General features: G+C 45.7%; 1 protein-coding gene across 4 annotated transcripts in view; it reads left to right on the forward strand.

Annotated features, from left to right (window-relative positions):
- The window catches only part of LOC117216325, a 175,936-nt gene that overhangs the window by 22,682 nt on the left and 139,375 nt on the right, over positions 1–13,879 (forward strand). Inside the window, exon 1 of one of the 4 annotated variants that reach the window (XM_033462948.1) lies at positions 2,406–4,399. The exons of 2 other annotated variants lie outside the window; for them this stretch is intronic. In XM_033462948.1, coding sequence (XP_033318839.1) covers positions 4,345–4,399 — 55 coding nt within the window. In that variant the 5' untranslated portion in view covers positions 2,406–4,344. Of the gene's footprint in view, positions 1–2,405; positions 4,400–13,879 lie in introns of those variants that run through there. One more of the 4 variants, XM_033462949.1, reaches the window with a different exon arrangement.

Below are 13,879 nucleotides of genomic sequence, written 5' to 3' on the forward strand. Positions count from 1 at the left end.
GAACGGCAGCGACTGGGCAGGGTTTCGATTGACGCTAATCTCTGGTATCGACGGTGCCGAGGCGATTACTACATCGTCGTGGGACGAAGGGATGGGTTCGACGGACCGTTTAATCGCGGCTGGAGCCGCGAAAGAGAAAATGGCCGAGGTGGTAATGGCTAGCTCCGGAAGCTGGCCGATCGGCTTCGGATAGGAAGGATCGACGAACTGGAAGGCGAACGACTCTCGTTGTCGTCGTCATCGTCTTCGTCGTCGTTGCCTCGAATAATCTCGAAGGGAACGGATATCTAAACGAGGACCTTGAAGCCAGCCCGCGGGCGATGCACGCGTACATATGTACGCTCTCCGGAGCGGACGTATGGAAGTCGAGTGGTTCGCCGAGTGATATATATCGACCGCGATATATCGCTCTCTCGATGCCACGACTCGATCTTCGGGCCATAGCGGTCGGAGGAACGGGGATAGAGAGAGAATGAGAGAGAGAGAGAGAGAGAGAGAGAGACGGTCGAGAGTAGCATGCACAGAGAGGAAGGCCTCCTCGCCACGCACTCGTTGCAAACAACACGCCACCACGCCCTCGTGAAACAATGTGATGGTTAACCTAACAAGCTCTCATCCGTGCTCTCGAGCGTGCTGAGCTACCCTACCGTGCTCTGCACGGTTGCAGCCTCGTTTCGTTCGCCGTTTGCACTGCCCGGTCGCCACGCAGAGAGACGCCTAGGGCAACACTTCCAGGACACCGGCGTATACTACCGATATTCCGCGGCGATAACGATGTCGCGACATACGCGAGTCAAGTCGTGGGATCGCGGGGTTATGGCCCTGTTAACCAGCCCCTGACGATCCTACGCGACTTTCCTTTCGTTAAGGTAGCCGTTCGATAGGTGCTTCGACTTTTTGTTACGTTCGTCGCAGGTTCGTTCGACTTCCTCTTTTCTCTTCCTAGGCAGATTGGTGGTTCGTTGATGGGATGCGTTATGGTCCGCGTGGAAGTGGAATAACGATGAAGCTGAATTGAGAATGCAGCTTAGGTCGAGTGGTACTCGTCGTTCAGGATATTTTTTTTTCTAACTAGAATGATTATAGTATATTAGCGGACGTTATGTTTTCGAGCGTTCTTCCTTGAATATGTGATCGAGACGATAATTTGTTTTTTTAACGCCAATCTAACTGATCCAAAGTACGTTAAAAGTTTCATCCGATGATTTCTCTCCGACGATCTATTAAATATAGATCTTGTCTACTTTCCGAACGATGAAATTAATCACTCGAACGGATGACAATTTCTAAAAACAGTTGAATAGTTGATCGTTGCGTTTGCGGGTACACGCGATTGTTCTGAAACCGCATCCATATCCGCTCGCGGCTGCAACAAGGCATTCTTGTCTCGTTTTATCGATATACTGTCCAGCTAGACGAAACGTAACTCCGTTCAGTTAGAGACGTAAAGAAAGACGTAGTTAGACAGCGTACGACGTTCCTCGACGACGACTCAGGGGACAATCTGCCATCAGGTTGTAGCCGTGGATCGGTGGAAACGCCTGGAATTCAATACCCTTCTGTTCCTTCGGTGAATCCAAATATGGAACTCGCCAACGACCTTTGTAGGAAGCCATAGTCGGTACCGGAGACACGAAAGTACCGCGTGTGCCTTTTGTCCGAACACCGAGTCGAACCTAAATGAAGGAATCACTCTTTCTCTCTCTTTCTCTCTTTCGAAATGTCCTCCACATATTATTTTTTTTTTTTAAATACGTTTTCCTTATATTTTCTTGAATTTTATTTGCATTCTTTAAAATTCAAATTAAGTTTGCATTCTGCCGTACGTCGTACAAGTTGTATTAACAAGCTACGGAGTCCTGAATTTGCCAAGTGTTTGCGAATCTTTCACTCTTGCGATGGTATCCGGTAGCGGTAGCCTAAGTAGAATGTGAAATTCACGATCGGACTAATCGTTGCAGGACAAATCGTTCCGGTAGACTTTCTATCTTTTATGAGAGCGTTTTTGCGTTAATATGTAAGAAACTGCGACAGCGAACGATTATATAATACATTGTAAAACTAATTCCGTACAATTTTCTCGATTCTTGCGGAATTCCCACGCGGAGATCCCGATCTCTTTACTGGCACAGAATCTACGTTTAGTATCGAGATACGATTTTAAAATAGTTGAAACAGCATCGAAGCAAAGCTACGCAATACCTCGCGAGATATTGTAATATTCACGATCTTCGATCTATTACAAAACCATCGTCGGAAACCTCGATGCAATCCGTTGGTTTCGAATCGTGCGACAGTAACCTAGAATGCGGCGTCATTTTTCTCTCCAAAGAAATTCGTTCGTCCCAGAGCAGACATAGTTCAACGAAATCGCGTTTCTTCTTCGCGTCCGATCGAAAAGAACCGAACGACGATGGTCGGTAGACGCGCCCGAAGGAACCATATCCACAAAGAAATCCCGAAGCGACAGGTTGCTCCGATCGGACGGTGCGCTCGGTTCTCGAGGTCCTGTTCGATTCCTACTCCTTCTCGTCGGCCGCGGCGGTCGCGTATCCTACCAAGCACGGCCGCCACCACCGTGGATTCAGTCGAGTACCACCACCACTGCCACCTTTTGTCCACCACCACTTGGTTCGGCTACCACCTCCTTGTTCGCAGGCAGCGCGGGGCACCTCGCCATGTGACTGATTCCCCTTCTCCGCAGGTTGACGAGCGGTGGGCCTGCCTACCTGCCGCCCGTTGCCCCGCTCCCATTACGACGCGGACTCTCGCGGCAGGTGCACCAACCTAAGTGCCACTCCGCTTACCTGTGTGTCGTGCCTACCAAGCCAGCGTGTCCGGTGGTCAGGTTCTTCCCTCTCTCTTTCTTTCTCTCTCTCTTTCTTTTTCTCTCTTCTTTTTACCTCTTCTCTTTTCTTTATATATTCCTTCACCCTTTCTCTCCCGCCGCGTGTGTCTCCTCTTCTCACCCCCTACCAAGCTTCGTCCTTCTCCCGCTGTCTCCGTCTGTCCCCTTCGACGTCGCCTCACGCAGCAGTGCGGTGTTGTAGTGTCGTGTCATCCTGCGCTACGTCAACGATCCTCCCGAACGTGTGGAGGCAACGATCGATCGATCGCGTATCCTCTCTCTGACTGTCCGTCGCTACCGGGTCGTCGCCGTCGTCGTAAAGGTGACGCGTCCTCCGACAAAGTCTCTTAGGGACGCGAAGCTTCTAAAACGTTTGTGAGAGAGAGAGAGAGAGAGAGAGTGTGTGTGTATGTGAGAGAGAGAAAGACACTGTCTAACGTCCTTGGCTCGTCGGATGTTCGTACGAGAAGATTTGCAATATAGAGGACAGAGAGGAAGGAGGAGACACGATTCGGTTCTAGCCGAGGTCCGCGGTCGTGTGTAAACAATCGTGGAAACTGGAAACTCGAAGGCACTCGTGGAAGCGGCGAGGAGCGTTCGAGAGGTGTTCGCCACGCGACAGTAGACCAGTACGAGACCGCGTCAGTCGAGGGTCGGACGACGATCGTCGACGATCGCCGACGCGGAGGATCGCCGGAGTTTTGCGCGAGTGTCGATACAGTGTTCCGAGAGGATCGGTGAACGACGAGCCTCTCGTTTAAACAAGGAGGAAGACGAGACTAACCCTCCACTCGTGTGACTGTGTGCCGAGTAAGAGGAAGGAGGGGACAGTGAAGGTGTCAAACGTCCGCGACTCCTCATTGACATTTCCGTGACATTTAGTGCGCGACCGCGCGGCAGACGCGACGATTCGAGGCGACGCGACGCGACGCGACGGTGTTTTTCGTGTAACACGCGTGCAACATCGTTATGCCGTGCTGTTCCTCTGCTCTTACGAACACGACCACTGTCCTCTGGTAGCAAGGCCAGAGCGAAACCACGTCGCGCCGATGACGGATCGTCGTTCGTGCTTTATCGTCGCAAATTTCTTATCTACGCTTAACTGTTTAATGAAATTGATCGTTGGACGTGCAGTCGTTCGATAAAGGCAGGCTCGACGATCTTTCGCGTTCGTTGGCGACCCGTGCACAACCAAGTGATCGTTTCGGTGCCGGAGGCATGATCCTTGTCGGACTTGTGCGTTTGCGCGTGCTGCAGATTTGACGTTCAACAGGTGGTTTGGGTATCGCCAACGTGCACGAGCTGGAAACGTTGAGAGCTTGACGAACTCGAGCTAACTCGCGCGTAGACTGATCGGGGCGATTGAGTCTCGTTGAACGGAAAAGGGGGTTGATCGTTGATTGCAAGGGAAGCTGTTCGTGTCGGAAATCAAACTGGACATACTCACCGCTACGTCGGGGCGTACGGAGTGGAGATGTCCGCGGGTCGCTGAGAGAATGAGGGAGCTGGACACCGAGAGCCCTGTTGTCTGGCCGGCCTGGTGTTACACTGGTGAGTCGATTCGTTTCGTACATTTTCTTTCATAGAGTGTCGAATCGTTAGGTCGTTGGCGAATAGATAGTTCCGCAACGAAACAGCCGGCAGACACAGGTTTGGTCCGTTAAAATTAAGGAGAGCGCAATATTTAACACAGAGCGACGTGATATTTATTATATTTTAGGTCTTTCTTGTAGAAACAGAGCTACTCGAAAAGAAAAATCGCGACCCTTCCATATATTTTTGACGTGGATTGTTTGCTTAAAGTCGTTCGACGAAACGAGAATCATCTCTTGAGAGACGCGTAATCCTATTGTAATGTCCTATCGTAGGAACAGTTGAGACAGGGAAAAAGTTATCGTATTAGTTTCGAGTTACTTAAATCTTTCGTTAGTGCGGAATTTTTTGCGTTATTTCCAGTTTCAGTGACACCATTTGTCGAGCAAATAAGCTATTAGCATCTTCATCAATTTCAGGTAGTATAACGAACCGAAGTTTAACGTTGATTCGCATTTTTATTCGTCCAATCGTCTATTTTTTTAGAAATGTATGGTATTCGTGGAGAAAAAGTTGAATACTATATTTAGTAATTAATTTCGTGGAATCTATTTCTCGAATATCGTTAATCATTTTTTTTTATCTGTAGCAAGGCTCGATGGATCGAAAGATATTTTGTAAACACACAGTTTTTCGAAGCGCCTCGCGTCCAAAATATTTATCCTGCGGTAGTCGGACTTACATACCGTTGCCATTCATCGTCCAGGTTTCATTGAGAACAATGCTTTCCATTGATTACAATAATTGTACCCCGGCACGGATAGTACGACGTTGGCATAGGTCGTAAGTTATATGTCGCTATTCACACTTTTCTGAGTGAAAATTGCAATATTCATCGTTGAATCTCTTGTATTTTTTTACACGATAAATAACAATACGTGCGCGATTGTCTAGATTTTCGTAAGTGTGACAACTATAATAAGGAGTTTCTTTCTGAACTTGTCGTTAAGCTTATACCAAGTACATAAGAATATTCAGATTTCTGTGAAAGTAAAGGTACAAATACTATATCTATACTCGGACGAAATAGGCATTTGCTGACATTTTATTACATTTGAATCTTCGTAAAAGAGATCATTTTATTAAAATTAATAGCCGTAAGCGCGTAATTCTGTGGACATTCGTAAGTATCACAATGATAGAGAGAATGACGAAGTATCGTTTCGAGGTCGGCAATCGTTTCCTCATGGTCGACGCTGCCTGCTCTAATCAGTCATACGTGTTGATAGGGAACAAAATTCTATCGAGTTCGTTATAACAGGATGCCATTCGCGGTGACGGCTTGCGCCAAGTTGTGAAACACATGTGCGTTTAAAGTAGGCGTTACTCTTCGTTATTGGAATTCGTACTCGATATTCTATCGACTGACGTACACGGGAAACAAACACGATCATCGATAAGGAATCTCGAATTACATTTTAAGATCACTTGGACTTGCGTAATAAAACGATAGCATCGTTCGATGATTATTTATAATTGCTGTGCAAAATGATTCGTCGATAGGCTGATCGAAAATTCGATTCGTCTTTACTTTGATTATAATTCATATTTTTCAAAATACACTTCGAATTTTGTAGGTTTTGTTTGAAATAATATTTATCAGAATGTATCACGCACGATATTCTTGTAAAGCTCGACTTAACTTCGTTAAAAATACATTTGGCGTTGCAACAACTACTTTATCGCTAAACTTCGATGAAAAACAATTATATTCTTTGCTTCGAATTTTTATAATAACGTATAGATCTCATCCTTGGTATCTATCCTCTTCGTTATTTCTTAATTCGAATGTTTCATTCACAACAGCAACCAGTTTATTACCAAACTCGAGGAAAAGGGACTACACCATTCTGCCTGGAATTCCACGAAAATTCTTCCTCTAAAAACCTTTCGATATTTCTCGACTTCCTCAAACAAAACACGTAATTCTTCTCGAACCCATTACCTCTTCCTGAACAGACGTTTTATCTTTCCCTATCACTGGTTCGAACGTGGATGCGTTGAACGTTATTTTCGGTGCCCTTACGCCATAAAATGGATCCAACAGCATCTTAAAAGGATGTCTCGGTAGAGTGAAAAAGAGAGGAGAGACAGAGAGAGAGAGAGAGAAAGAGAGAGAAGGAGGGAAAGAAGATAGAGAGTCGGGGGAACTAATGTCGAAGTGTGTAATTACGGTTCTCGATCTTGACAATTAGGAGCCGGTGGAAGCTGTCGGTAGCGAATAGGCTGCCACTTAGCTGCCGAAATTCCCAACAGCCTTATCTTGGCGAATCGGGCTCGGTTTATTCGTCGGGCTCTTCTAATTAAGAGGGGCTCCGCTGATTTTTTCTTTCCTACTCCGGCGAAATTGCTCTCCGAACAACTATTCGCAGACAGTTCGACGGCTTCTGTCGCGAAATTGCTTCATCGTTTTTTGCAGCTTTCGTTTGGTTGACAGTGGCGCTTTGTTTCTATAGTTGCATCCTGTTCTTTTTCTTCGCTTCGTATCGTTTCGTTTCATTTAAATTGTCGTGTTAATGTTTTATCGAAGGATCGATCAGGAAAATGGTACGTTTGAAAGTTGGGAAATTAAAAAATGATTGTTTCATACGGTAAAACCTTGAAATCTGATAATTGCTTACTTATCAATAATTTCGGAAAAGAAAAACGATCAAGAATACAGAGACGTTCTACTTACACTAAATGATGTAGAATTATAATGATTATACGTAGAGGAATGGCTTGGAATAACGTAGGATGATAGAGAATTCTATGTGGATTTCAATCTACGGACTTTCCAAAATGAAGAAAACATAGCTTAAAAGATACTTAAATCATCTTCGAAAATAATGATCTATTCACCGGGCAACTTCACCACTCGACTCGTGAAAGTTTTGACATTAATTTTCATCGGAGTGGATCTTCCCAAGTTAAACACATTTATTCTCGTTCTACACCACTCGCGGAGAAGATCCAATTCATCAGGGATGAAAAAATGACTGACGGCACGGACCAACTGCTGACGTATCGAAGATGATGATGGAACGTTTTGTCATTTGCATGTGTCCCACGTGTCGTCAGTCCCGTTTGCCACAGAATGCGTTACAATGGCGACAGCAATCAGCGGCTTTTTCACGGGACATATATTATCTTTCGACCAGTTGATGCGTCTTCGTTAACTCGTGCCCAATGCAACTCGTGATTTGGCGACAGCTACGATCTCGCGGAACGAATTCGTCGCGATATAACGGCGAAGTAATGGCGAACGGAGCGTTCTCCAGACGAGTCAGCCGACTCTTTCACGCGGCCACTAATGAGATTAATGTTCGTACTTGTAGTGACTCGATGTAAACCGTGCACACCGGATTTCCCTCTGAGGTAATACGCGCAACATCTCCAGAACATTGTATTTATTTAATTATTTATTTGAAGAATAAAAAGATTGATAAATCGGGTCCGGTCAAACCCCTTGTACGTGCTATTCTGTCGGACCAAGTACAAAAAGGGGAGGAAATTTCTTTCGATTCGAAATTTACGAAATTTTCTATTTTTCGCGCTCGGAACTTCATATAACTTTTGAAACATACTCCAAAAGTATCGAATCAGAATTCGATGGTGGTACTACATTTTTCTCAGAAAAAATTGACACACCTTAACAAAATTATTTTATAATACTTTAACCTTGTAAATCGTTCTCTGTCTTACCGGTGAATTTGATTAGCTAGTTTGTATATTTTTTATGATTATATATTTGTTTTTCAAGTAGCGAAGCTCAAAGTGTTTCAATCTGTGACAACGTGCAGGATCGTGCGTCTCGTCGAGCTCAAAACGTTGAAACAGTCGTATCGAAGGAACGATTTTCGAGTTATCGGAACAAGTGCGATCTCCAGTGGTTCATGAATCACTTATTATCATACGACGATGATCGCGCTGTCAAATTTCCAGCGTACGTTTCCATCGAACGAACGTTCGACGGATCGTCGAATTTTGCAACCGCTTGACCTCGCCGATTTTAATGATCGACGTTCGCTCGCCGCGTCGCAGATAATCGCCAGTAGATGAAAATACGAGTCGTGCATTGTTATCGTGGTTATGTAAAAAGCAATCCCGAGGCATTCGAGTGGGAAGATTTGAGTTACGATCGGAAGGCGGTGTAACGCGGTAATTTTTCTTCCCCCGTGTTTTAAGCTTTTTTTCTAACTACCTTTTGCGGCTTATTGCGGCGACTGTGGTCACCTTCTTCGGCTATGGCAATCGAATTTAATAATGTAATCGTCATCGATTGAAAAGATTTTCTTGATAAAGCGATTTCTAAGGCACGACTTTCTACAAGCTTTGATTTCTTCTGTTGAGATACCGAAGAAGATGTTCTAGAGACGAGAGGCCTGTAGCTATAGATTAATGCTACTTATTGTAATAAGTATTACGAGATACTCTCGCTACTTGAATCCTCGAGGGAAGCATCTTCTTAGCTAACGAAAGCACCATGTAGGGTCTTGAAGCTTCGAACCGAGGTCCAAGTACTTAAACGTTCATCCTCGACCTTTCTCTTTCCTCGGATAACACGCTGGTCGTCTGGCAATTCCCTTGTCTCGTAAGATTCGCCATCAGCCATGTTAAATATTGGCTGTCGCTCAAAATACAAACGCGACTGCTCGCTGCATCGCTGACCACTAGCCTCGTTGACGGCCGTCGCCGATTGACATGTTTATGGGCCACAAAGCATCTGCATCGCACATCCTTGCCCTCGTGAATGAAGCGCCATGTACATTCGTTTCGTTTTCATTGTTTCTGACTGACAATGAGTTACACGCGGCACCGCCCACGTGTTGCGTCGTTGTAATGTGTCGTAGTTTCGAACAGAATAGTTTCTCTAGGTTAAAGTAACTCGATGTTAGTGACGTGATTAAAATAACAAGGATGAAGTTCCTTTGAAAAGGAAGAAGTAATTTGGTATTCAGCCTGGAGATGGAAGAATGATCAGCGAAGAAAGACTAATGAAGTTGATTAACATACTGTAATTAGCAGAAAAATAATCTTTCTCTCCGTTGAATCATACTCGAAGTAGAAGGAGATGAAGAATAATTTGGGAAAGGCGTTTGTCAAAAATTCGTTTGTTCGTTTTTCTGAATTTTCCAACCAAGAGACTCTTAACCACGATCTTTTGTACATTATCCTTGTCTTATATAATGAAATCAAGAAACACTCTCTTAAGTAACACGGGATAGATCAAGGTCGATGTTTTTAACATCAAGAAGAAGATATTATTCAAGATGTAGATACTGCCGTTTTTACGACATTTCCACTTCCTTCTACCGATGACGTCCATCGTCGTGTTTATTAATTTATACAAATTCAGATTCAAATGTATCTTTAACAGTAAAAATACGCGTATCCTGAATAATCACAAAAAAGCTCTTCCCCTTTTAACTTCTCGATCAAAGAGCCTCGTACGATATCTGTTTGTTTGTCCAAATCGAAGAAATCGAAGAAAGATTCTCTTCGACAACATCGAAACGCGAGCTTTCACCAGCGACTATAAAAACAATTTTCAATAAAAAAAATAAAAAAAGAAAGAAAAAGCAAGTTACTCAAGCCGTAAGATATGAGTCTCCTTCCTTGCCATTTTCATTTCTTCCTTTTCTAGCAAAAACCGTTCCAACCACTATCTCCGTAGGAAATCTGCAACGAGTTGCATAACCAAACGAAGGAAAATCTCTTCCTAGCGCGGCAACGCATCCGTCTAAGCCGCGCGCTTGGTTGAACGCGAAGAAAAACGAGACCCCTTCGGTTTGAGAGTTAAGTTTCCAAACTAGCCACCAGCGTGTCGAGCGGCGAGACAAGTTTTCTCGTCGCTTCGACAAGAGAGGAGGAACTCGTTGAATGGATGGAGCGTGCGGTCGCGGAATCGTTTCGCTTCCATTGTGGCTGGCTGGCGCGCAGCCGGACAAACCCGAGTTCCTAGCGCAGAACGATCGCCCACGTATCGCCGTCACCTTGTCATGTTTAATTTGTCCGCGATCCGACAACCAGCCGACGTATGATTCGATAGTTTGTCGCGGAGCACGCGATCGTCGGTTACGATAAACGTCAACATCGACCGCGATTTTCTGCGGTCAGAGGGCCCCTGGCCTGGAGAATCGGTTTCGTTCCTCGAACTGCAGCGCGTTACGAGGAATTTCCGCGTTAGAAGCGATGAAATCTGAGATTTTCCAAGCATCGAAGATGATGTGTTTTTTTTTTACGAGCAAGGCGCGCAGTTTTATGCTTTAGCTTGACAGAGATTTTTCTTTGCAATTTGACGTCTTACCGATCACCGACCTACCGATTACATATTCATGCAACGCACAGTGTATTTCTGCTTTCTTCTTCTTTCTATCGGAGAATCAGTGTCATCGCTATCTCGGAACCCGAAGTTTCTTCCGATCATTTCGAGAACGGTTAAAAATTTGTCCAAAGCTCACAACCGATCCGCCGTGTCTTTAACATTCATCGTCAAAATTTCTCCGAATGCGCGTTACTTTCTTCTGCGTCCTGTGTCTTCGATCTTCTTCGCTTCTTTTCGCCTACTAAAAGCGACACGGTAATGATCGACGCGCGAGTCGATGACTGTCGATCAAACGAGAAGCTGCTTCGGTATCGGCGTAATGGAGCGGAGAGCTGGATCCGCCGAAGGGACAAACTAGAAGGGAAAAGAGAAAGAGGAGCGGGAAGAGAGAGCGGAGGGCCCATGGTATTACGCGGTTTGGGCTTCGTGGAAAGGGAGACCCTTCGTGTTCGCAGCCGCGAAATAACGTTGGTGGTTTGTGGTTTTTCATACGTGCAAGAAGTCACAATGGTGAACGAGTGATCCCTGTACGTGGCGAGCCAAAAGCCTTCTCTCTGGGCGTAGAGGAAGAAAAAATAAAAAGAGAAGAAAGAAAAAAGACGAGAAACAAGAAGAAGTGGCTTTTGTTCCCACCTCGAGCGAGCTCTTGGCGTTGTCCGCCACTTTTTCTCGTTTCCTCTGTCTCGCTTCCTCATCTTCTGCCCATAGCTTTCGTTTCCTTTCGACCGTCATCTGACCGGCACGATGTTTCCTTCTCTCTGCTTTCTCGCGGTTGCAGCACGCTTTGTCTCCGAGAAAACGTGATTAGGAATGTTCGCGGAGCAATCTCGAGGCGGCTCCCGTGCTTCCGTCGTGATGGCGCGCCTATTAGTTTCTCGAACAGCGGGAGACGGGCTTTAACGAACATAGCCCCCGTTTTCTCTAGGCCTCCTCCTTTTACCGTTCGCCTTAAATCGCTCGAGGATCGAGCGTTTCCTGCTTCTGTGGAACAGGTGTTCCGATTTTAACGCGCCTCCATGGAAGCCGGTAGATTCTATTCGTCAGAGATTTCGCTTTGCGGCTTCGACTCGCCTTTTCATGGAAACACGATGCATGTGCTTTTGAAATTTATTATTTAGTATATTCGTACACTATAGCGTTGAAACTCTGCTATATTCGTTCCCGCGTATCACCCACATATCGTCCGTGTATTATCCAGAATCTTGAAATATCCGCGTTATCACCGAGTTTCTGCGATCTTCCTGGAACGTCAGAAGACCCGAGTGTCGCCAAGACGAATCGCGCGACCGATTCTAAGATTTCCTCGTGTTCGGCAAACGAAAAATGAAGTTTCCGAAGGCCATGCGCGAACACCGCAAGCTCTCGTCTCGTTTCCAGCGTCGTTAACTCGAGAGAACATGGTCTCGACATGCAGACGAATCGTCCTGAAGTGGAGGAACGAGCGTGAAGTGCTGGAACATTCGCGGGCAATTACGCCTCGCCAGCTGGCGCTTGTCCGATTTTTCATCTTGGCCGAACAATCCCGATTCGATTCCCCTTTTATCGAGCTCTGGCCATCCTCTCTTCCCGTTCTGATTGCTCGTTATCGACACTTTTCTCACTGGCTACTAGATAATGGCGCCAGGTAGGGCAACGCTTTCTTCGTTTCTTTCTGTCGTGGCCGAGCGAACGAGCGTTTCCCTAAAGATAAACGCGCGCACATCGAACGCCATGGAAGCCATTGAACGATTCGCGGGGGCAATTAAGCGACGTGACTCGCCCGATTCGCGCCATGGAAACGTCATCGCGCGATTAAGGACTCCGCTGTCACCTGTCGGAACGACAGGGCGCCGGCAACTGTTCGCACGCGCCTGCTGTTTTCTTCCAGCGATTCTCTCTTCGTCGATTCCCTTTTGGAATTCGACGACTGCTCGATCGTTTTGTTTGTCGTGTGGACGATGCAGTGTGCAGGGTGGTCGCCAGAGGTTTTAAGAGGAATAGCTTCTATGCTGAATACAAAGAAATTAGAAACCAAGAGAAACTTCGCTGTCTTAAACGCGTGGCTCAAATAATACGTCGAACGTGGAACCCGTGTACTCCACAAATTCGAAAAAATGATAAACCAACGTATAATCCAACGCGTCTCAGGAAGCCGGTGAAACAAGTATCCAGAACCAACCACGATACATCTCAAAACTTTAACCACCAAGATCCGCAAGCCAAGACTGAACGTAACGCTCAGCTTCGTAAATTCGAAATCCCAGCAAATCGAAAAGCAAGAACGAAACTCTGCAATAAACTGAAAGAACGCAGCTCGTCACGGTTAACAAGACTCTGTTATCCCGATACCGATATTATTTCGTCTCGGGCATGATTTCACTTTTCCGGTTGGCGGTCGATCGAATGCTCGCGAGCAAGAAGAAGCGGCTGCTATATATATATATGTACCTTTTAACGAGAGGAATAAGATGCGTGAAATGTGTGGTGGCGCGTGTGCGAGATAGCTGTCGGTGCATGGTGCCGATCTAACGAGCCGTGAACTACACCTCGCGGCCCTATGAAAATGCAAATGACCCGGTCCCTTGGTCAGATAACGATTTTTTACGGCAACGGTCGCCGCTTCGAACAATCCGCCGAACGAATCTCGGTCGCGTGAGCTGGCCGCGCCGCCGCCGGAAGTCAATTTTAATCGCGGAGTGAGTCGTGTCGTCGTGATCGAACGATCTATCGCGGGTGTACCATGGTCGTTTTTTTTTTTTTTTTTATTGATTCACTTCGCGACTCTCGTGTGCGGCGAGTTAGTCGAATCGAGATCTTTATCGGCACGATGATCGAATGCTCGAAGCCGTGATTCCTTCTGGTAGAAAACTATAGAAACTTTCTGGTTTTTGATAACTTCGACGATCGTACAGATGCATCGATAGATATTTTCGTCTCATTTTGTGTAATTCTCAAACAACAAACCAGAAAATATTTTCGCGCTCTGATTAATGTTTCTATCCGATAAACGTAACGATATCTTAAATATATTATAATACGATATAACGTACGTTCCGTCTACGCGAATCTCGTGTCTCAACAACGTAAGACTTGGTCACCTGAATCTTCTACCGTACCACGTTCCTTAGAATAGCAAGCTTGGAAATATTTTC

The sequence above is a fragment of the Bombus bifarius genome, unplaced genomic scaffold (assembly GCF_011952205.1).
Source record: "Bombus bifarius isolate JDL3187 unplaced genomic scaffold, Bbif_JDL3187 scf7180000010271, whole genome shotgun sequence".
Taxonomy (NCBI): Eukaryota; Metazoa; Arthropoda; class Insecta; order Hymenoptera; family Apidae; genus Bombus; species Bombus bifarius.